Raw genomic sequence first — 23,419 nt, 5'->3', positions numbered from 1 at the left:
GCATAGAAAACGTGAGATAGATCGCGAAAAGACAATCTTGCCCTCGCTTGGCATCTGCTTAAATCAGTTATAGCTCATAACTAACTCTCTCCCTCCAATTTTAAATTCAGTTCAACACTTCAACTCCTCTCTCTCTCTCTCCTTCCTCTCTCCTCTCCATCTCTCTCTCTCCCAAGAAAGAAAATGGCGGCGAATGAAACGACGCTAAGAACCTCACTCTACGTAGGCGATCTACACCCCGATGTTGTCGAGAAAGATCTCACTGACAAATTCTCACGCGTCGCTCCGCTGCTTTCCGTCCATCTCTGCCGCCACAAGCCCTCCGGCAGATCCCTCTGCTACGCTTACGTCAATTTCTGGCTTCCTTGCCACGGTACATTTCTATCCCCCCCAATTGCGTTTGCTTAAGAATTTCCATCTCTTCTGATTCAGTGGTTTCTAATTTGATCATGCCCTTGATTGCGTTTTAATTTACCCGCCATAATCAACTGATATTTTATCACTTTCTATAGTATTAATGTAAGTGTCGATTATGTGTTTGTTGAAATGTTTCTAGCTAGTTTCCGGCTTTTTTTTTATTGAGATGTGATTGAATTCGCCTAGTTCTGATGAAATTCTTGGGGACTTTCTTCAGCTTTCAATGCTCTGAAATGCCTGAATCACACACTGTTGAAGGGTAAACCGATTAGGGTTATGTGGAATGAGAGAGACCCGGTTGCGAGAAACAACAACAATGGGAACCTCTTTGTCAAGAATCTTGACAAATCGATCACCAGTCTCTTACTGGAAGAAGTTTTCTCCAAATATGGTTCTGTGGTTTCTTGCAAAGTTGCTAGTGAAAATGGAATCAGTAAGGGTTTCGGGTTCGTTCAGTTTGAGTCAGAGGAATCGGCTGTAGCAGCTCGTGCTGCTCTTCATGATTCTTCTCTTGCTGGCAAGAAGCTGTGAGTCTGCTCCTTTTCTGTAACTAAATTCTTGTTTATGTACTTTCTTCACACACACACACACACAGATAGAGCTATAATATGTGTTTTTCTATTTCAGATATGTATCCAAATTTCTCAGACAGAGTGAGAGGAATGGCGCAGAGGGATGTTTCAAAAGCCTGTATGTGAAGAATATCGATGAAGATATCACTGAAGATGCCCTCAAAGCTAAATTCTCAGATTATGGGAAGGTCGTGAATGGTGTCATAATGAAGGATGAGAAGGGGAAATCAAAAGGATTTGGTTTTATCAACTTTGATTCGCATGAAGGGGCTAAAAGAGCCATGGTGTTTCTCAATGGAGAAAAGCTAGGTAACAATATTCAACTATCTTCAAAAATTTTGTTCCATTAGTCATTTTACTTCCATGGTTGAACTAAGTGTCATACATTTCCCTGGCTTAGGATCGAAGAATATCGTCGTTGCTAGAGCTATGAAGAATTTTGAACTTAGAAAGAATTTTAGACAAATGTCTGGATCTAACTCTACCGATCACAGTAGAGAGTCAATGGCTTCACCTGTATCTGTCATCAATCTCAATAGGCATGTTCGTGTAAAAGATTTGATCCGTGATTGTGGAGCAGTAAACTCAGGTATGCTTTCTACTATGATTTGAAGTAAAGTTTTAGTCAATTGATTCTTCTGACCTTAGTTTGGCTCTCGTCTTGTTTTCAGCTGGACGTCAACTGGAAGGGCAAGAAGCGAGCAAGTTGCATAAGCCTTTTAAACCGGTCCTGGACTATACTTACTTCAAATGTCCAGCTCTATTCAAGCAACCGAGCACCCCGTTGCCTTCCACTGTGTACCAATACTTTACTAGCAGTCATTGCAAAGGCGCCTTTGTAAGAACTTTTTCAACTGTTTATTTCAGGATGTAATTTCTTGATGAATAGTTAACTAGTATATCATCTCTTGTGATGTCCACAGCCCTCGACAATTGCTTCTGTGAATGGATGTGTGCAAGAAGGGTACGTGGAGATGCTGAATGCCCCAAAACTGATATCCCCTATGAAGATCAGTGGCAATGGTGATGGGAAGGAACACTTTGCCAACAAGTCTCTGAATTTTGTAAGAGAATTAAAACTGTCAAATTTTGTGATCAAGTCTAGAAAATAACTCTTGATGACTAGTTAGTTATACATCTCTTGTGATGAACACAGCCTCAGGCAGTTGCTGCTGTGAATGGATCTTGGTGTGAAGGGCATTTGGAGGTGCCGAAGGCTACAAAACTATCGTCTCCAGTGAAGCTCGGTAGCAATGGTAAAGGAAAGGATCTGTCGTCCAGCAGTTCGCTTCAGGTTCGTGATGACTAATGATACCTATTTTTCTGTTTTTGTTATTAAAGATAGTGAATTAGCAAAGAATTCAACTAAATCTTTCCATTTTGGATAACTGAACAACACTGCCTTGTTTTGTCTGTTTCTTTCAGAAGCCAGGATCCCCTAGCCCGAAGGTCTCAACCACTATGGAAGCGAACGCACAGTGAGGAACTTTGATTCTGAACGCGCGAAATGGGTATTCGATGCTTTACAATGTCTAGTTGTTGATATCATAGAACCTCAAACTGATCACATAGAATCATATTTTGTTTAGTGAGATATGATCTGATGCTTCATTACTACCTTGAAACAGAGAAAACTGTCCATTTCAATATTACAATTGATGATTGAGTAGCCTGTGTAAAGACAACATGACAGCAAATAATACAACAGAAGCTCACAAACTTTTTCAGTGAAGATGTAAAACACAAGAGAAAAATCGTGTACTATTGTATCAAGCAACAAGAGAGATTCCTTGAATGATGAGACTATCAGCAAGGACTTGGTTTGCAGCTTGAGAGGGATGAACACTATCCCAAAACACAAACTCCGAGGAGTTGCTGCAAGTTCCCGACTTCTGATTGCACAGAACAAACGTCGTCTCCACAGTCCCCGTCCCACAGCAGCCTCTTGTCGCCTCCACGAAGCCTATAAAAGAGAGATCAGAAGAGGCAGGGGAAGCACATTGAGTGAGTTTAGTGAGAAAAAGATAGTACCATATTTCTTCGGATTGGCGACAAGGTCGTAGATGGGCTTGTAGATGTCAAAGATGACGAGCCTCAAGCCGGGTAGCTGCTTCTTGAGCTGGGAAGCAGCTGCATTGATCTTCTTGTTGAACTGCTGAGCATCGGTGTTGAAGCTCGATACGCAGCCCTTTTCGTGCTGCCCGAATATGGTTCTTGCTAGAGGGAGGCAGCCTGTTGGTGCTAGTGAAGTAGCTCCGATTTTTCTTGCTCCAAGTCCATACAAGCTCTGTTCCAAATCATCAAATAAATGAGGAGCTTTTTGATTGAAGATATTGAAAATGGTGAATTTACCGTGACAAAATTGGAGAAGATGTTGATGAGAATGGAGGAGTACTGATCAACGGTGTAGTGTTTGTTGAGGAAAGGGTTGACGTAGTAGTTTTGCAAGAAGTCGCTGTTGCCGGCGCCGATGAGGTATAACGCTTCTTTGGTGATCGAAGACGCGTTTTTGCTACCGGCAACGCTTGCTAGCTTGCTTTGGTACTCCTTGAAATACTGCAGCTGCTGTGACAGTGGAATCACGTGCTGCAGCAAAACGATGAGACAAAATCGAATATTTAGTGAAGAAAATATGTTTTTTAGTGGAAATGAAAAATTAAGAGATTTGATTTTTTACACTTAGTTCGGCTGTGTTGTCGTCGTATCCGGAGCCCGCGGAGGCGAAGTTGGCTCCGAGGAGAAGATTCTTCCCGGACGCCTGTGGGCTCAGGTACGCCGGCGCGTAGTTTGTGAATCCGAGATTCTCAGCTGCGAACGGAGAAAATTTCATTTAATTTCTTTTTTTTCACTATAATTAATTTTATCGTGTTGTGTTTTTAGTTTTCGAAAAAAAAAACTCCCGCCTATCGATTCATTTTGTCGATGTTAACGACTTATTCTATTTTTAATAAGTGGACTCTTATTGTAAACATAACACGTCCGACCAAATTAATCAATTTAAAATTACAATCTCAAATAATTCACTAAAACACGTGCTAAAAGTAAATGAGTCATTATTTCGTGGACAGAGGGAGTAGTTTTTAATTTACCTGTGATATCGGTGGCTAATTTGCCGTTGCAGAATCTTCCGGTAGGTTCCCGATTGGAGAAATCCTGGCCGTAGGGAGGGTGGTCGGCCTTGAATATGGTGTGAATGTAGTCGTTATTTCCGACATCGACCGTCGAATCTCCGAACGTGATGATAGCCGGAACTAGCTGAGAGTTTGCATGGCTGCACAATGCAGCAATTGCTAATGTGTATACTAAAAAAGCTCCCATTTTTTAATTTTCCAAAAAAAAATAATTTGAAGTAGTTATGAGTTAGCAGCGATGAAGAAGATAGAATTTATATGAGTTTGAGTTGATGAGCGTTGGGATCGCCATTAATGAGTGGCTCAAAAGGTAGTTCTACTGCATTAATGCAGCAATTACATTATTTTTATTTATTTCTTTACTTTTGGATTAATGGTTTATTTTTATCGGGTGTTAAGAGCATCCACAACAGTGCTCTTGCCAGCGGCACGGTTGTGGGCCCGGGCGGTACTATTCATGCCTGCTCTCTGGCAAGAGCACAACACCCTCAACTGTGCTCTTCCGCAAGGACGAGCACAATTAATTTAAAATTAAATTAAACAATAACATTTCCATAATATTAAAATTCATTTAAAAACCACAATAAATATTACAAATGACAAATAAAATTAAACATTACATAATTAAAATCCTAAAAATGAAAAATTACATAATTAAAATCCTAAAAATTAAAAATTACATAATTAAAATCCTAAAAATTAAAAAAACCACTACTCGTTGCTGAATTTCGCCCACATGTGGTTGATTAGGTCTTCTTGTAGTTGATTGTGGATTCGAGTATCGCGCATTGTGTGTCTTGTCTCGATCCTCTGGCCAACCGTCGTATGCTCGCCTCGACGTGGGGGAGACCTCGCTGTTGAGCTTCCGGCTTCGTCCTCGTCGTAGAAGCTAGCCGCCCTCGGCCCTTCGTCGGCTATAATCATGTTGTGTAATATAATACACGTGAACATGATGTCGGCGATATTATTCACGTACCACAGCCGAGCCGGGGCCTTCACAATGTTGAATCGAGCTTGAAGGACCCCGAAGGCTCTTTCGACGTCCTTCCGCGCTGACTCTTGACGCTGCGCAAAAAGAACCCGTCTCAGGTCGTGCGGGTTGTGGAGCGTCTTCACGAACGTCGACCACCTTGGGTAGATACCATTGGCGAGATAGTAACCCATGCGGTATGTATTTCCGTTGATGGTGAAGTCGATCGCCGGTGCTACACCATTCATCACATCATTGAAGAGTGGTGAAGAATAGAGCACGTTCAAGTCGTTGTTGGATCCGGCAACGCCGAAATATGCATGCCAAATCCATAGGCGATAGTCGGCGACCGCCTCAAGGATAAGTGTTGGGCCGCCGCCTTTGTGACCGCTTAAGTGTTGCCCCCTCCAAGCAGTCGGGCAATTCTTCCACCTCCAATGCATGCAGTCAATGCTGCCAAGCATTCCGGGAAAGCCATGGACTGATTCGTGAAGACGAAGCAACCGTTGGCAATCATCGGTGGTGGGTGCCCGAAGGAATTCATCCCCAAAAGCAGAACGAACGCCCTCGCAAAAATTCTTTAAACAAAGGATTCCAGTGGACTCACCGATATGCAAATACTCGTCGAAGATGTCGGCCGTTTGCCCAGTAGCGAGTTGTCGGATGGCACACGTACACTTCTGTAACGCCGTGATACTTTGCCGGCCGGCTGCATCTACACCTGTTTGAAAGTATTCAACACGTGCGGACAATGTGTTGACAATTCGCATGAACAAGCGCTTTGACATGCGAAAACGGCGCCTGAAGTAATCTGCCGGAAACCGCGGATGGTCGGCAAAGTAGTCGGCAACGAGCCTTTCGTGGGCTCCCTCCCGGTCACGATGGATGTAGCGGCGATTTGATCTAGTGCGTTGAGGAGGATGAGCGGGGGTATTCGCCGCGACATATGCTTCGTAAGCGACACGATGTTGTTCGTAGTATTCTTGTTCTTCGCGCTCCGCTTCCGCCATGAGATGAGTGAAATCCATTTGATGTTTTGAGTGAATGTTGAATGTGTTGATAGTTTGTATAAGAATTATGAATGAGAGATGAATGAGAGGTGAATTGATGTGATAAATGAGTGATGAATGTGTGTATTTATAGATGATTTTGGGAAAAAAATAAAAATCAAAAAAATCAAAAAAATTCAGAAAAAACGGGAAAAAACGACCATATTTTTGGGATTTGGAAAATATTTTTTTTTTATTTTTTAGCATTATTTATAATTAAATACCGATTTTAAAAAAAAAATAAAAAATGTTTAAACACAACGGCTATGCCGTTGACGAATGGGAGCGCGCCACGTGTGCGTCCGCTGGCACGGACGTGCTCGATACATCGAGCAGCGCCGTGCCAGCGGCGCGAGCGCAACGACGGCGGATGGCGTCCGTGCCAGCGGCGCGGACGGCGGTGGCGACGGACGCCACCGCTGCGCATGCTCTAATAACATGATTTATAATGGTTTCTCATTTATCCATGATGATTCGAAGCTTTCTTCTCTTACCCCACACACATACATTTTTTTGCTCACCTAGTTCTCGGAACTCCATCAAATTCGACAGTGCTTAGCAGATTTGTGGTGCTTCTAACTTGTGAGTTTTTGTCATCTTTTAAATTCTTTTTTGTTAGTTGACACAATTATGATAATATAACAAGATGAAATATCTTAACAGAGAAGTGGTTGGGGAGATATAGACAGAAAATGCATTAGGTATATGTTGTAATAATGTTTGCATGTGATGAGATTTAATTTTGTTGACGCGGAGTGCATTAGACAACTGTGTGTCTTCACTTATTTTCTGCCAAGCAGATATTAAAACTTCATGAAGTTGACACTCGGACATAAGTGGATATAGTGTGTGACATAATAAATAAATAGGTAATGAAATATAATGAAATTTGGAGTACACACATTTGGGAAAGTTATGGATTGATGATAGTAAATATTTTTGGGATGAAAATTTGGTATTGTGATGCAAGATATGGCCCAAAAGTCAAGTATTTCCATAGAATAATGTGGTAATTTTCCGCTCCTCGCTTGTGTATGAGGTTGACGGTTAACGCCATGACGTGAACAATCTGTATGTTTGCTTTCATTTCTATAGTAATTTTATATAGAGCATTTAACTTTTGTTTACATGTTGATATTTTGTTTTTTTTTCTTTCATATACAACTATTCTGTTCGTCTCGATTAAACTTTAGACTTGAATAACTTGACCACGTGTCCGTTCTCTTTTAGCTTTACTAATTTTATACTATAGTGTTTTAATTATGCTAGGTCCCTTTATACGGCGTGTCTATTAAATCTAATTGAAGTCATACACCTAATATATATGCATGGTTTAGTTTGAAATTTGATTTTTTTAGTTTTATTACACGGTGTGAGGTTGAGATTTCATTGTGGGACCATTATTTTCTATGGATGAGATTGACGGATATCACCAAGATGTATGTAGAATTTGTGCTGTCTATTAACTTATTGGTTTTTTGTGTTTGTTCGCTTCTTTCTTTCTTTTGTAGTGGTTATGAACAGAGCTTTTGATGTTCTCTTACGTTGAATTCATTGCTTTTGTCGTTGTTTCTATTCTAAACTTCTATATTATCATTGAATGCCATTTTCAGCGTCAACATTTTATTTAATCGAAAATATAATACCGTGTGCATAAAAGTGAAGCCATAATTTTTGAAGGGCATAACTAAATGACATAATCACGTACCCCTAATTAATAATGTATACGAATTGGATTTGGTGCAATAGTTTAGAAACCTAATTTGTAGACATAGACTAGTCCATGCATTTGTACTTATTTCCTCTTCAAAGTCATACCTTGAGCCTTACTTTTTTTCTTTTTAAATCAAGATTAACCCAGGGTTTTTAAAGTTACATGTGATGCTTTATTACGATCGGTGGTTCAGACATATTGTCATATGTTGTGCCCAACAAATCACAATTGTATACATATTATTTCTCTCTTTTTTTTCTCTCGTTCAACACTGTTGTTGGCTGGACATACTGCATGGGTGAAAAGATACGCGGGACAATCTTGGCCTTATTTTTGTGTACATGCTTTTAAATAGCTGTCTTTCAGTTATGAGATTTGGGAGTTAATGTATATATGTGCAGTTATCATAGAATTTACACATGCACCAAGATGTAATAAATATAAACTTAAGTCCAAGAAAAAAATGTAACTAACAAATACCATGAGTTTATTGTGCACAATTTATTACTAGTACTTAGTTTGTCAACTAAAATAGTGCAGCCAAGGGAGAGAAAAAGAACTAGGTTTGCATTATTGGTTACAGTGTTTATGGCTTTATCCAATTGGATTAATGCTCGAAGATGGTAGAACTAAATAGAGATTTGAATTGGGTTGACTTATTAATCTTGTTTGCTGGTAATTTATTAAAGAAAAGAATTATTGGGATTAGTATGGGCTCTAATAGATAGATATGTTTATGGGATAGGTTCAAATCTGATTTGACCTAGCATGTATTAATTAATTAAATTTTGAGCAGGTAATTAGAGTTTTATGGACATCCTATCAACTAAGACAAATCTCATGTGCGCACTCACTGGATTAAATCAATCCTTTTCATATATATATATAGTTGCCTTGCTTAACCACTTTTTGTGACCTTAAAGAACCATAAAATTTATTACTATAAATTATAGTACTAATAAATTTCTTACACCTTTTGATAAATTCGGAGAAGAACGGAAATTCTCAATTTCTTAAAGAAATTGAAAATTGTACCCTATACATCAATTATACTACATGAAAAGTAGTAACATGAGATGCCGTTTCATTCCTAAATTCACAAGACAAATCATACACATTTTTTGGATGTATTATTACCATTTTTGTATAAAAAAAGACTCAGATTAGGTACAATGATCTATTATAAAAGTAGAAAATAACAGCAAAAACAAAACCTTTTAAATTCTAACCAAGCCACTAAATCTAGAAACATAGTAACGCCTCAAAAGAAAACAAGGAAAAAATAACCTAGTACTTTACAAAACCCACCAACAATCTAATCGAAATGTAGGCTTATACAGTACTGGACTCAACTGGGCCATGAGCTAAATTATGATTCTCACTCAGTCCAAGATTCTTATTGGTCCAGTCATAAAATTTCTCACTCAGTCCAAGATTCTTATTGGTCCAGTCATAAAAAATAACTATAGATCGTTACACTCTTTACATTTCTTAAAACCCGCGTCAAATCAAATATGGACAACATTTTGAGCAGATAATTAGAGTTTTATAAGAACATCCTATTCCTTTATGGAGTATTTAATTAAGACAAAATCTCCTATACGAACCCTCACAGTGCGCGCATAACTCGTTCTCCTCCATCGGCCGCCTCCTTCACTTGTCGCCTGCCCACGCCTCAGATCCCGAATGATGCCCGCCACTCACCACCTCCTCCTCCACCCACCATTGAACACACCATGTGACAATACGTTCAGACCATTAAACTCTTACTTGCACGCATAAGAGTCTCCCATTAATTAATTGAGTTTTGATGAGTAGCTAATACAGGACAAACATATAGTACGTACTATTAATTAATGTTAGAAAAATATACGCGTTGAATAGAAATTAAAATGTCTAAATTTGAGTAAAGAGTGCGAGTATTTGTCTATCTTTTAATCTCATTTTCTTGGTTAATGGAAAACAAAATATAACTACAGGTCTTAATCAAATGGCACTCTCCTTACTTAATTGGTTATATGTGATTAAATCAATCCTTTTCATATATAATAGATAGCCTTGCTAACCACTTTTTGTGGCCTTAAATGACCATAAAATTCATTACAAATCTATATCTATATTAATCTAAAGTGTCAGTTTGATGAAATGACATTTTTACCCTTTTTGAAGGGAAAATGGGAAGCTATTTTATTTACCCTTTTAGTCATTTTGAAAATTGGCACCCATTGGACAGAGAAGAGGCAGCCCCTATTGATTGTTGATTGCATAGACTTCCCAAACAAGTTTTGAAATACTGAGAAATATGTGTAAAATCAACCGAAACTGCATTTATTCATTCATGTGAACTAATGTAGACTAATTTTTTGATTGCAGTGCTTAACTCATGGGAGCGATTCAGCCTGGAATCCGACGATCACTCCGGCGACACACAAAGGTAGTATCTTCGCTAATGTGCAGGAGGGTCGAAGGCGGCGAAAGCGGAATAAAGAGAAGGAGAACCGACGGCGGTGGCGGCTGGACTCACACGCCGGCAAGCCCGATACCTGAGAGATACGAGCGAGAGGGGTTGGTGACCGACGAAGCTGGCATGAAGTTAGACGACACGGGTGACAGCGGTGAGTCCAGCCACTGAATGCAGTGGCGACAGTGACGTGAGAGAGGCGTGAGATAAAAAAACGAGAAGAAGAAAGGGAGAGGAAGGAGAAAAACGGGCGAGGCGGGTTTGCGGTGGGCGACGGAATGAGAGATGAGAAAAGGAGAGGGCGGCGGTGGGCGGCTGCTAGCCGAGAGAGCCGCCGGAGCTTACCACGGCTTGGCTGGCAAATTCGGCGGGCGTGAAACGGGGAGGAATAACTGACGAGGCGGGCGACGAAGAGAGCGCCGGCGAGGAACGAAGAAGCCACCGGTCTGGCAGCGCCGATAGGGAGAGAAAGAGAGAGAAATAGGCGCTACTCTCCTTTAGGGTTTAGAAAATTTATGTAATACAGTATATTATTTGGGCTTTAGTTGGGCTTTTAGAGTTTGAAAATTATGGAGTACTAATATATGTATACCATGTAGGATTTAATCGGATTTTTAATGTATTAGGTTTTATAGTTTATAGTTTAAATTATAAACGTATAATTTTATACTATTTGATATATTTTTATTTAATAAAATATAGACTTCTTGATTATGATTGTTTTCTTGGAATATATTTCTTATGATACAATAATACTACATTTTAATACTAATTTTTGTTTTGCAAATAAGAATATTTAGTTATGAGTTAAGAAATTAAATAATGGTTGTTTCAAGTGGATATGCTTGCATGTTGGATTAATTGAGTCTTCTAATATAAACTATTATATATATTATGGGTTACAAAAACAATAAACTAAAAAAATAAAGAAGAAAGAAAGAAGACGATGGATTACAATTCACACTTGATATAACTAACTTCGTTCCTCCAATATTACGCAATCCAACAATATCACGTAATACACATTTATTGGAAGGAACAAAATACATTGTAAATTAATATTTTGTATGCAATTTAAAAAAAATATGCGTTAATACTTTATGAAGTACTAAAATTGAATAATCTACATGTAAATCAAGAATAATGCTAACGTGTTATAAAGTGCTTATAAAAAGTGATTATTTTATCAATATAATCTTTTGCAAATATTGTTAAATCATCATCCTTTTATTTTAAAAATATAAAGAAAGAATTACACAGTTAGCTTTCAATATTGGTTCTCCTTTTGCAAATATTGTTCATATCTTTGGAGGAATTGCACTTCTGAGGTTCACCAAAAAACATGCCACTTTTGAGTGTTGCATCTTCTGATGAAGTTTCACGATTGAAGGAATTTTCTTCTTTGGTTGCTTCTATTGGAGATGGAGTTGTTGGTGGTCCAAATGATGGTGAAGTGACTATTGATCTTCCTTCTGACATTGTTTTGTCTAATTATGTGGATCCTCTTTGAACAATTGTTTCAAAGATATATCCATCCTATATGAATCATGAAGAGTTGAGTAATTGTTTGCATGATCGTGCCATACTTGCTCCTACTTTAGAGGTTGTTGATGAGGTTAACCAATTCATGATGTCGTTGGATCAGTCTCAGGGTCGAGTTTATTTGAGTTCTAATAGTATCTCAAACTCAGATTTGACCTCAAATGGATTAGTTGAGATACATTCTGTTGAACTTTTGAATAAGTTGAAGTGTTCAGGTACACCTAATCATGAATTGTTGTTGAAAGTTGGTACTCCTGTGATGTTGTTAAGGAATATAGATCACTCGAATGGATTGTGTAATGGCACCAGACTGATAATTACGCGTTTGGGTGATTATGTTTTGGAGGGACAAGTATTGGGTGGCCATAATGTTGGTCATAAAGTTTTGATTCCCCGAATGTCTTTAATACCATCTGATCCAATGTTGCCATTCAAATTCCAACGACGACAATTTCCTTTGGTTGTGTCGTATGCAATGACCATTAACAAAAGTCTAGGTCAATCTCTGTCTCATGTTGGATTATTTTTACGAAAACCAATCTTCAGTCATGGACAGTTGTATGTTGCTATATCTAGAGTTACGAGTCGTGGAGGTCTCAAGATTTTAGTTTGTGGAGATGAAGATGATAATAGAAGCGATGCTACAGTTAATGTTGTTTACAAAGAAGTTTTTCAAAACTTATGAACTATTTGTTGGTTTGTTGTTGTTCTAATTTTTCACTTTAATCTCTACGCAAATAACAAGTTCTTTATTTGTGTATCTTATTCTAACTAACTCATACTCTTTGATCATTAGTCATACATCTCTTATTTGTCATTTATTTTACTCCACTTATATCATAAATTAAAATTGTATAAAATTGATTGTCGAATATGAAATATTTCATTTATAGTTGATGAGTAAATTCTTCATTTATTATAAATATTTTATTTATAATCACATTTATGTTTTTGTAAATCTTTATATTGTTTTTAATTCTTAGTTTCTATATTTCATTAAAATTTATATTCATTATTTAAAAATTATATGCCACGTGCATAGCACGGGTGTAAATACTAGTTATAATAAATTTCTTACCCCCTTTGATATTCGGAGAAGAAGTGAAGAACGGCAATTCTCAATTTCTTCAAGAAATTGAAAGTTGCACCGTATATATGAAAAACAGTAACATGAGATGCCGTTTCATTCCGAATTTAAAAACATAATTCTTACATTTTCTATGTATTAAAAAGACTCAAAATTAAGATGAACATTCAGAACTTCCTTCCATTCAATTTATTCTTATCAATCGGTCACCTAATTTGAAAAAAAGGGGAGATACCTATACAAGAGGACACAATTTATTGATACATATATAGTGAGGGAAAAAACCAACTTAGAAGAAGCTGATGAAAAAAACCCTCCAATTTGTGTTCTCAGATTGCTTGAATTGAGTCCATCACCAATTTGAAACCATATAAATTGGTGGCAGTGTAAAGACCATCAATTCCTTCAGATTCAACATCAACCGGCGGTGATCCAACTGGGAGGGGTTGGTCGACAGTGTCCACCTGAGTATACTTGAAGGGAACATTATATGTACCTCTTTTTCCGACATAGCTAACCACAGCACTGCTCTTCGCCGGCACCACAATCGAACCGTTACCAGTAACCGTCCTGGTGGTTGAGTTCACAGCGTTCCACTGCAGCTGCGCATTTATCTTAGCAGCTGCCTCATCAATGGAGCCATCTTTGCCGACGAAGGGCAGCGCCGCGTCGAAGAACGTGGGCACCCCCGTTTCCAGCGTGAAGTCATGGGCGAAGGTGTATTCCTTCGTGTCCTGATACGTGAACGAGAGTGAAGAGGTTACATCCACGTCCTGGCTGTTGACCACCGTGGACGACCATCCCGTGTGAGGTGTCTCGTCAAATACGCGCCCGTACTCGATCTCGTATCTGACGTTATTTACCAAACTCTTCGTCACCAGTTCCTCCACCTATTAAAAAATATACTAACGTTAAAAGAAAACATGCAATTAGTTGTGCTGGAAAATTTTTAAAAATGCTCCCTCCATTCACCATTCTAACGTTAAAAGAAAACACGCAATTACTTGTGCTGGAAATTTTTTAAAAATGCTCCCTCCGTTCACCATTTAAAGAACCATTTTGCCATTTTGGTTTGTCCACGATTTATAGAACCATTTATTTTATTCCACTTTTAGCATACCGTCCCCAATTTCATCAACTTTTTACACTCACAATTCCATACTCCCTCCGTCCACGAAAAATAGACAAGTTTTGTCACTTTGGTCAATCCAAAAAAATAGACTAAGTTCAAAAAGGAAAATTTTCAACTAATACTAACCTTACACATCATTCTAAATGTGGATCCGACAATCCACTAACACTTATTTCACTACATTTTCCTTCTCTCTCTTACTTTACCAATTATACATTAAAACTCGTGTCGTTCACAATCTTGTCTATTTTTCGTGGACGGATAGAATATAAACAATAATTTAAATGGGTCCTACATTCCACTTACTTTCTTCATTTACTTTTCTTAACAAATTCAAATAATTTTTTAAAACACGTGCTGAGTAAAAAAAAAGCTCATTAAATGGTGGAAGGAGGGAGTACTGACAATAATTTACGAGTGATGAAACAATATAAAATCATAAAGCTTGTAACCCCACCTGCAACTCGGCTTCTTTGGTGGGAGAGGACTGCTCCGTGCCGATGCTTCCATTAGCGAGGTTGTTGGTGACGCGACGCCGGCAGAATTTTCCGTCGGCTGCACGAAGCGCGATGGTGTTTGCGTTGATTTTGATAGGCCAGAAGTGAGTGTTGGGGTCGTGCAAACTGGTTATAGGGTTGGCGTTGCCGAATATCCAGCCGTCGTCGGAGAGGTTCCAATGCGATCTCAAGTGGATGGAGGTCAGCTGGACAATGCCGTCGAGCATCACCGACGCCTCGTGGCGCGAAAGGCTGTCGTTCGGTATATCTGACGAGAACTGTAAGTAGTTTTTGTTGCCCCAAGTGAAGGCTTTGAGGTACTTGCCATTATCTCCTTTGAAGGCAAGATTGCGGCGTTTGTGAAGGCGGACTAATGAATCGAAATCGACGGCACGGAGATAGCCTTGAGTGGTGCTGCTTAAGTTGAACTCGACGCGTAAGACGAAGATTTCATCGTCTATCACGAGGCGGCCTCCGCTCTGAGCGTGAATCAAGTAGAACACATTGGCATTGGCATCGTCATCGGCATTGTCAACCTTAATAGGCTCAAACAATGTGCACAAAGGGTCGGACAAGTCCTCCTGGGGCGTGGGGGAGACGGCAGCGATGGCCCAGCTCGCGTCCGATGTCCGGTGCATGTACCTGTTGGTGAATAAGAATCGGAGGTTAACATACTTGTCATTGCTCTTTGCTTTCTCAACTTCGATCCGAGAACTTGTGCCGTAAATGCCATGTGCTCCTGAAGCTACCGCGCCGTTGTCCCTGCGGTAAAGATTGCTTGTGATATATGGATTCTTGAACTTGATCACAACCACCTTTGGAAGCGCCCAGGTAGCCATACTTGCAGCCTGAAGTAAACCAACATGAAAAAAAAATAATGAAGATAACACCACATTTTATAAAAGTATGATCCACATAGGGTTTAATGCATATAATATCAAAGAAATATGGCCTGTCTTTGAAATCCTCTGACTTGATCACAATCACACGACCGCCCTTTCTAGGATTAATAAAAGTCTCAACTAATGGGATTTTAAAAAAGGAAAATATTCTAAGGTTTCAATAAAGAGTTTAATCAAAATATTTAATATTCAATTAACGGGGAAAAAATCAGAGTAATGTCTTGACATCTAAACCCAATGACAATAACTATCATAATTAATATTCTAAGAGTAAAAGGGGTTTCAAAACATAGTTGAGAAAAATAATATCATATCACGGAAGCGTTCAAGAGAAAAAGTGAAGTCATGTATGAAGACACGGCAATGCTCGGATTCAAATAAAAACCAACAAAACTTCAAATTTAGGTCAACATCACCCAGCTTGTCGCTGCTCAACCTGCACATAGGGAAAACACATGCAGGACTGAGTACTATAAAATACTCAGTGGAGTTATGCCGAAAACACAATTATCAAAAATATCATGCCATTGTCAAGTAACCATCGGGGTTTTAGCTTTAGAAAGGTCTGAGGCACCAAAGTATTTCATCATTCAAACACACGGCTGCACAACCAATTTCCCATAGACGTCAACCATATCTGCACATACATGACATGGACTATGGCCACAATCCAAGTCACTAGACCGGCTAACTGACACACAGTCTACCATAGGTGTACACTAATCCAAGTAGGGTTTGCGGCCCTACAAGGATCCGAATTCGATCGAACCATAGATGGTAAAGCCATTTCAGATAGGCGTGTTAAAACTAAAATACGACATAATAAATATATTCACATTTCATTCCCATCGATAAAATAGTTAGGACATTGTCCTTATTTAAAAGAAAGCCCACCTCGAGTGCTTAATTCTTAATTATATTCTTTCCCTTGCGATCACGATTCGCTTGCGATATATTACCTTTAGAAATTAAATAATACATAGATCAACACAATGAATCAAATAATTAAATAAAATGCATGCATTCTAAGGCTTCGATTATTTTTTTCGATAAGATTACAAATTTTTCCAATTAGAAACTTAGGTATTTCGATTAGTTTCGGCCACCAAGGCTCACGTCCCCAATATTTTGCGAAAGCTAACTCGCTCGTAAGGATTTAATTAATTTTCATTCCAGCCCACAAACAATTGTTTTAAACAATCCAAAAAACATAAACACCAACTAATCCAACAATTTAAATATTCCAATCCACTTTATTTATTGACCCATTTGGCCCAACAATAAATTTCATAAAACATGGAGTAAGGGTATCCACAATAGGGGCGGCGCGCCGGCCGCCCCAGAGTCGCCTAAGCCGCGGCTATCCATAGTGGAGGACATGGGCGGCGCGGCCAGGACAGATGGGAGGGGGCGGAAAGGCCTTCGCCGACTACTCGGCAAGGACGTGGCGGTGCCCGCGGCTGCTTATTGCACGGCTAAGGCTGCAGCGGCTTAGCCGGTTTATTTTTTATTTTTATTAATTTCGAAATTTGAATAAATTTTATTATAAATACCCCTCCCATCTTCATTTTCACTCCACACACATCTTCACATCCATTTCAATCTCTATCAAATTTTCACTCTCTAATTTTTATATCACTAAAAATGTACGGTGGAGACAAAGATTCACCCAGCACCAATAATTTTGTCGTCCCTATTTTGGATACTCTAGCAATTTAAAAAGAAGTTTGAATAAAACAAACCATTGTATTTTACTCCTATTCCCGAACCACACAATACACATCACCAATCTATATACCCCCAAAAGACACAATAACCAATTGGTAAAAGAAATTACCAAAAGAAACATTTTATAGTAGAAATACACGCATCCTCCCTTTCCCAACCCATCGTGTACTTTCTTCCTCTCCCTTCTCAAAAACAGAAGATGCCCAAATCCATCCCTGACTCTGTTTCCTCAACCTCTCTCTCTCTACGAAAATTCTCAATTCAAGAACACCCCAAATTCTCCAGAAACCGTCGGACTCCTATCCCCCTCAAAGGATAAATTGAACACAAAATCTACAACAAAATCAAAACCCAGATCCCTCCAACAAAATCAAAACCCAGAAGCCTCAATTTGGCTGAATAGAATGATTGAGATTTGTGAAGCAGAAACAAACGTGAATTACCTCTGTGGAGTTTAAAAGTATGAACTTGGTTGTGAAGGTGAATGAATCTACTCCAATTCTTTTCTTCTCGCCTCTGCTATCTACTCTCTTGTGGTTTTGAACTTTGCTAACAATTGTGTGGTGTGGGAGGTGATTGTGGTAGGCAATGTTTTAAAAACCGGACCGGTGAGTGAACTGACGAGGTTACTGGTTCATGGTTAAACCGGTCTGACAAGTTTAATTACTGCTTGATGCATTTTACCTTGCAAATATATAAAATTAATAATATATACTATAGAAAATATATTAAATTTAATTAGTAATAAATTATAATTAATATACCTAACAAAACATATTAAATGTTGTATATATAATTAATTAAATAATATTTTTATTGATACATATAATGAAATACATAAATTAATTAATTAGTCTAGCTAAAAAAAGTACATATTTAATTTAGTGGATGATAATTAAAATTTAATATATCACAAGTTACAATTATTGAAAAGAATATAAAATTAAACACAAATTATTATTTTGTGTGGACAAAAAGTTACATGTTAAATGTTTAAAATAATTAAGGTTCACAAAATTTCATTAAGAACCTTTGGTATAGTGATAGAGATGTTGATATCTAGACAAGAAGTGATTTTAGTAGGAGTGATTGATTGCGGTAACTGCGTATTTAAAAGGATTTTATTGTTAATTGACTGGTTTATTTTTGTGAAAGATTATGCAGAATGAGGAGAGCTTCTAAAATAAATGCTTGAAGAGAAAGAATGGATTTCTGGCGCTGGTACCATGAAGAGGAGTCATTGGACTGAAGGATTTTTAGTTAATTGGGCTCACACTTAAATAGGATTTAAATTAATTATATATTGGGCTCAGGATTGGTATTCAATAAAACACTCAACACGGAATTCCGCCTAACAAATAGTAATCCTTAAGAAAATGGACTATTAAAATCAAGTTGTGATTTCACAATCACATTTCAGACTCGTAAAACAAATTATCGAGTGTCTTGGTAATAATTCCGATCATTCGAAGAACAATTAAACTCACCAAGCACAAATTATTAAATACGCTACGTCATGGAGTACACGAAGTTAATTCAGTCAACTCAAAATCAAAACTCTAAATAAAATTAGGTCAAAACTCTTTATTTAATTTTATAAATAAAATTTTCTTAAATATCGTGCCCAAAAAGAAAAACCGTAAGTAATAGCGTTCGGTATACTACTCCTAGTTGATAATAAATCTAATAATTGTGTACTACTATAAGCAATTGCACACGAGTATAACAATCTTGGAAACACGTTTTATTGATAACAATGGATACAAGAGAGACACAATTTATTGATACAAATATAGTGAGGGAAAAAACCAACTTAGAAGAAGCTGATGAAAAAAACCCTCGGCTTTGTGTTCTCAGATAGCTTGAATTGTCTCGATCACCAATTCGAAACCATATAAATTGGTGGCAGTGTAAAGACCATCAATTCCTTCAGATTCAACATCAACCGGTGGTGATCCAATTGGGGCGTTGTACACACTGTCCACCTGAGTATACTTGAAGGGAACATTGCAGCTTCCTCTTTTTCCGACATAGCTAATCACAACACTGCTCTTCGCCGGCACCGTAACCGAACCCTTACCTGTAACTGTCCTGGTCATTGAGTTCACAGCGTTCCACTGCAGCTCCGCATTTATCTTAGCAGCCGCCTCATCGATGGAGCCGTTTGGGCCGACGAAGGGAAGCGCCGCGTCGAACACCGTGGGCACCCCTGTTTCCAGCGTATAGCTGCGGGCGAAGGTGTATTCCTTCGTGTCCTGATACGTGAACGAGAGCGAAAAGGTTACATCCACGTCCTGGCTGTTGACCACCGTGGACGACCATCCCGTGTGAGGTGTCTCGTTGAATACGCGCCCGTACTCGCTCTGGTATCTGACGTTATTCACCAAACTCTTCGTCACCAATTCCTCCACCTGTTGGCAAATTTAAACAATACTATTAAGTGTATATATATAACGAAGAAATAATCGGTGTAAAAAGAAAACTGAGGTATAAACAAAAAATTGAAAACAACAAATATTCCTTTAGTCCCCCACTATACTTTGACTTACAATAATCGGTGGAATGTTATAATGAAATGAGTTAGTAAAACGCGAAGTCTAAAAATGAAGTGTGACAGTTAATAACACCTGCAACTCGGCTTCTTTCGTCAGAGAGGTGTCCTCGGTTCCGATGCTTCCATTAGCGAGGTTGCTGGTGACGCGACGCTGGCAGAATTTGCCGTCGGCTGCACGAAGGGCGATGGTGTTTGCATTGATTTTGATAGGCCAGAAGAGAGTGTTGGGGTTGGATAAATCCGTGGTGTTGCCGAATATCCAGCCGGAGGTGGCGAGACTCCACAGCACGCTCCAGTGGATAGATGTCAGACGGACATGGCCGTCGGCCACCTCCGATACCTGGTGGCGCGAAAGGGTGTCGTTGGGGATGTCGGACGAGAGCTGGAAGTAGTTGTTGAACCAAGTGAAGGCCTTGAGGTATTTCCCGTTATCTCCGATGAAGGCGAGGTTGCCGCGGACGGGAAGGCGGACTAGTGAATCAAAATCGACTGCAGAGAGATAGCCTCGAGTGGTGCTGGTCAAGTCGAACTCGACGAAGAAGAGGAAGCTTGCACTGTCTATCACGAGGCGGCCTCCACTCTGAGCGTGAATTAAGTAGAAGATGTCGCCGTCAACCTTAATTGGCTCAAACAATGTGCAGAAAGGGTCAGACAAGTCTTCCTGGGGTTTGGTGGAGACGGCCGCCATGGCCCAGCTCCCGTCGGATGTGCGGTGCATGTACCGGTTGGTGTACGAGAATCGGAGGTTAACGTACTTGCTGTCCGTCTTGGCATGTTCTACTTCGATACGAGCCTTCGTGCTGAAAACGTCCGCTTCTCCGAGGGCTATGGCGCCATTGTTGTCCCTGCGGTAAATGTGGCCTCTGTCTTTGAAGTCCTGTGACTTGATCGCGATCGCCTTTGGAAGCGCCCAAACTCCCATTCTTAACGTTGTTTCCTGAAAATACAGGCACGAGTTTTAAGAAATCGCCTTTGGAAGCGCCCAAATAGACATACTTGCATCCTGAAGTAAACCAACATGAGAAAAAAAAGAAAAAAGATAACACCACATTTTACAAATACATGAGTATATAAAAGTATGATTCACATTCCATTAACTTTTTTTACTACTTTATTTCACAAAGTCAAGATTAATATCCATAGTGAAATAGGGTTTAATGCATATAATATCAAAGGAATACTATCCTATAACTATGACTTACCGAAAAACAAAGAGAAAGATGAGTAGAAGAAGGGTTTATAGGAGGAGGAGATATGATTTTGGTGTGATGAGAAGCCTTCTTCTCAACCCAATTTATAGATGAGCTAGCTACGAAATATCTCTGTGTAAATGACTCTATAGCCCTTCTACATTTTAGCTCATCTACTTTCACGTGTTAATATGGTTTCCTCAAATTTAATCCAAAAAGAAATAGAACATATTTATAATACTCCTTATATATTTCAAGGTTTAAGCATGTTTCAATCGTGCATTGATCAATATTGCTTTCAGTCCAGGGCATGCAAAGCTAGCATTTTCTAGTTCTCTTATTAATAATATATTGTTGGAAATATCAAAGTATAAAATATAAGCACTAATATACTCCCCTTGTCCGCGAATAGGAGTCCCATTTTTCCGTTTTGGTCCGTCCGCGAATAGGAGTCCCGGTTCACTTTTACCATAAATGGTAATAGGGTCTCACCTTTCACCTACTCATTTCACTCACATTTCATTTAAAACTAATATACACAAGTGAAACCCCTATTCCACTAACTTTTTTCCACCCACTTTTCTTAACATTTTTTAAAACCCGTGCCGCCCATAAATAGGACTCCTAATGACGGACAGAGGGAGTAATATACATAAACAAGTTATAAAGAAACCCTAAAACCACTCTTACAATTCAAAAGAACAATTATCCAAGTTTGAAGTCTCTATATATATGTTTTGTTATTAACTTTTTCTTTGTCTTTGCCGGTTGGAGTTTCTTTGTGCGTTCCTTTTTGTTGTTTGAGAGTCTTGCTGATGTGTCATCTTCCTCTTTTGTTGAACTTCTGCTCACCTTGTTTTGAGTTTGTGCATTTTGTGGAAAGAATGTATTTATGAGCGTAAATAATGAGATTAGGGTGAAAAACTTCATAGACACAAACCATTTACAGTAAGATATTAGTATATGAACTAATATAAACCTCTTTTGTCCTTTTTATTTTGGAACTATATTTATCCTTATGCCTTGTTGCTAATGATAGGTGAAGGGTATATATAGAAACATGAAATATGCATTTTAAGATTCTATAAATAAATACCACATGTGATTTTAAATTTTGAACCATATATTGTTATTTTATTTTATTTTTTAATTTTTTAAATTTTTGAAGATATATTCAATTTATTGTGGATAGTGGAAATTGTGAAATCAAACACGTAAAGAATAATTGGTATAAAATAGCATACAATGATTTTTTCGTGTCTTGAAATAAAATACTATACAAAGATTTTTTCGTCTCATCGTCGTAATGTCTGGTCCAGCATCACGTGATGTGGTACTGAAAATTTAATTCAATAATATTTCCGTAATTTTTTTAATATAATAAAATTTCTACTTTTGCCAACACTCCCATATAAATTATTATCCAAATTTGCTAGCATCTTTGGATTGTTATATAGGTAAGGGCAATATTTTATGGCCCAATCCTGATGGCCCATGCCGCGCAAGCCCAAGAAATTAGTTACACCACAACCCAGCCCATCTACCCGGCTGTAGCCGACCTGACCCGGGCCGCAATTCCCAACCCTTGATATATATAAATGTGTTTGAAGAAATAAAAAAAGTACTGTACTAAAATTTGAAGGTTTTGTTTTTTTTGAATAATAGCAATTGGGGTCAGCGTAGAAGCCATCATTGCCATGAATAAAATACTAGTAGTATATTTTAGTAGGGAAATGCTACGTGGCCACATTATGGCTGACCATAATAGGATATTTTGGTTAATATACATACCAAACAATTAATAAATTAATAAAATCATAAAGATATTCATATATTCTGATTTAAAAGTAGTTATACATATTAAACAATTAAATTATAAAATATAAAATAATAAATTAAAGTTTAAAAAAACTGAGTGGATATCTAACATAAGAAATATTATAAATATATGTGGAGTCTTTGATTATAATTGATAATATAGAAATAAAATATTTTCATAAAGCTAAATTTTTGTTATAAATTTGTGCTTTCATAGTGCACTTTATCAAGATCAAAGAAAGAAAATTAATTAATTACGATTAATTAGCATGAGAGTTTGACTACGTACGTTTTCAAAATATTGGCAGAACTGGTCAATGTAAAATAAAATTATTAATTCATAACAAAATTTAAAAATAAAATAAAATAAAATGTCAGCTAGCATTACGTAATTTTCTAAAGGATTCTACTATTTTCTTCATTTATAAGGAGATAGAAAATCAAGTCTGGACATTGAGCCATTGTTGTGTGATTAACTGCATCCACGCTAACGTCGATTAGGGACCACTGATGCAATAGAGGATCGTTCTTGGTTCGCTTTGTTGAGTTGGGGTGGTTGTGCTCGTGCAGCTATTTAACATATATACTAGTACCGATAACTTTTTTATTTGTGAAACAGAGGGAGTACTTACGTTTGTCTCAATTTACTAGACCA

The 23,419-nt window shown here is 38.2% G+C and overlaps 4 protein-coding genes across 7 annotated transcripts; 1 reads left to right on the top strand and 3 right to left on the bottom strand.

The window, feature by feature from the left end:
* Positions 1–116: 116 nt before the first annotated feature.
* Positions 117–2,603, top strand: LOC121794250 (polyadenylate-binding protein 4-like). The gene is made up of 8 exons (XM_042192331.1): positions 117–373; positions 635–944; positions 1,045–1,298; positions 1,390–1,578; positions 1,661–1,827; positions 1,913–2,053; positions 2,146–2,283; positions 2,415–2,603. Exons 1-8 carry the CDS (start codon positions 184–186, stop codon positions 2,469–2,471), a joined length of 1,446 nt encoding a protein of 481 aa, XP_042048265.1. The 5' UTR covers positions 117–183; the 3' UTR covers positions 2,472–2,603.
* On the bottom strand, positions 2,574–4,353 carry LOC121794251 (GDSL esterase/lipase APG-like). The gene is made up of 5 exons (XM_042192332.1): positions 4,079–4,353; positions 3,667–3,797; positions 3,342–3,575; positions 3,021–3,276; positions 2,574–2,952 (listed from the first exon to the last, which is right to left on the bottom strand). The coding sequence occupies exons 1-5, from the start codon at positions 4,305–4,307 to the stop codon at positions 2,759–2,761; spliced, it is 1,044 nt and encodes a 347-aa protein (XP_042048266.1). The 5' UTR covers positions 4,308–4,353; the 3' UTR covers positions 2,574–2,758.
* Positions 4,354–13,097: 8,744 nt separating this feature from the next.
* On the bottom strand, positions 13,098–17,818 carry LOC121794244. Of its 4 annotated transcripts, none has more exons than XM_042192327.1 (4): positions 17,646–17,818; positions 16,369–16,433; positions 14,533–15,420; positions 13,098–13,833 (listed from the first exon to the last, which is right to left on the bottom strand). In XM_042192327.1, exons 3-4 carry the CDS (start codon positions 15,409–15,411, stop codon positions 13,273–13,275), a joined length of 1,440 nt encoding a protein of 479 aa, XP_042048261.1. In that variant the 5' UTR covers positions 15,412–15,420; positions 16,369–16,433; positions 17,646–17,818; the 3' UTR covers positions 13,098–13,272. The 4 variants fall into 4 exon arrangements, with proteins under 4 accessions (XP_042048261.1, XP_042048259.1, XP_042048260.1 ...); XM_042192325.1 differs by lacking the exon at positions 16,369–16,433 and adding an exon at positions 15,860–15,910; XM_042192326.1 differs by lacking the exon at positions 16,369–16,433 and adding an exon at positions 15,869–15,910.
* Positions 17,819–18,923: 1,105 nt separating this feature from the next.
* On the bottom strand, positions 18,924–21,033 carry LOC121794246. Its single transcript, XM_042192328.1, has 3 exons — positions 20,959–21,033; positions 19,830–20,693; positions 18,924–19,613 (listed from the first exon to the last, which is right to left on the bottom strand). Exons 2-3 carry the CDS (start codon positions 20,676–20,678, stop codon positions 19,056–19,058), a joined length of 1,407 nt encoding a protein of 468 aa, XP_042048262.1. The 5' UTR covers positions 20,679–20,693; positions 20,959–21,033; the 3' UTR covers positions 18,924–19,055.
* Positions 21,034–23,419: the final 2,386 nt, after the last annotated feature.

The sequence above is a fragment of the Salvia splendens genome, chromosome 3 (assembly GCF_004379255.2).
Source record: "Salvia splendens isolate huo1 chromosome 3, SspV2, whole genome shotgun sequence".
In the NCBI taxonomy this organism is placed as follows: domain Eukaryota; kingdom Viridiplantae; phylum Streptophyta; class Magnoliopsida; order Lamiales; family Lamiaceae; genus Salvia; species Salvia splendens.
This window is presented reverse-complemented; position numbering and strand designations above follow the sequence as displayed.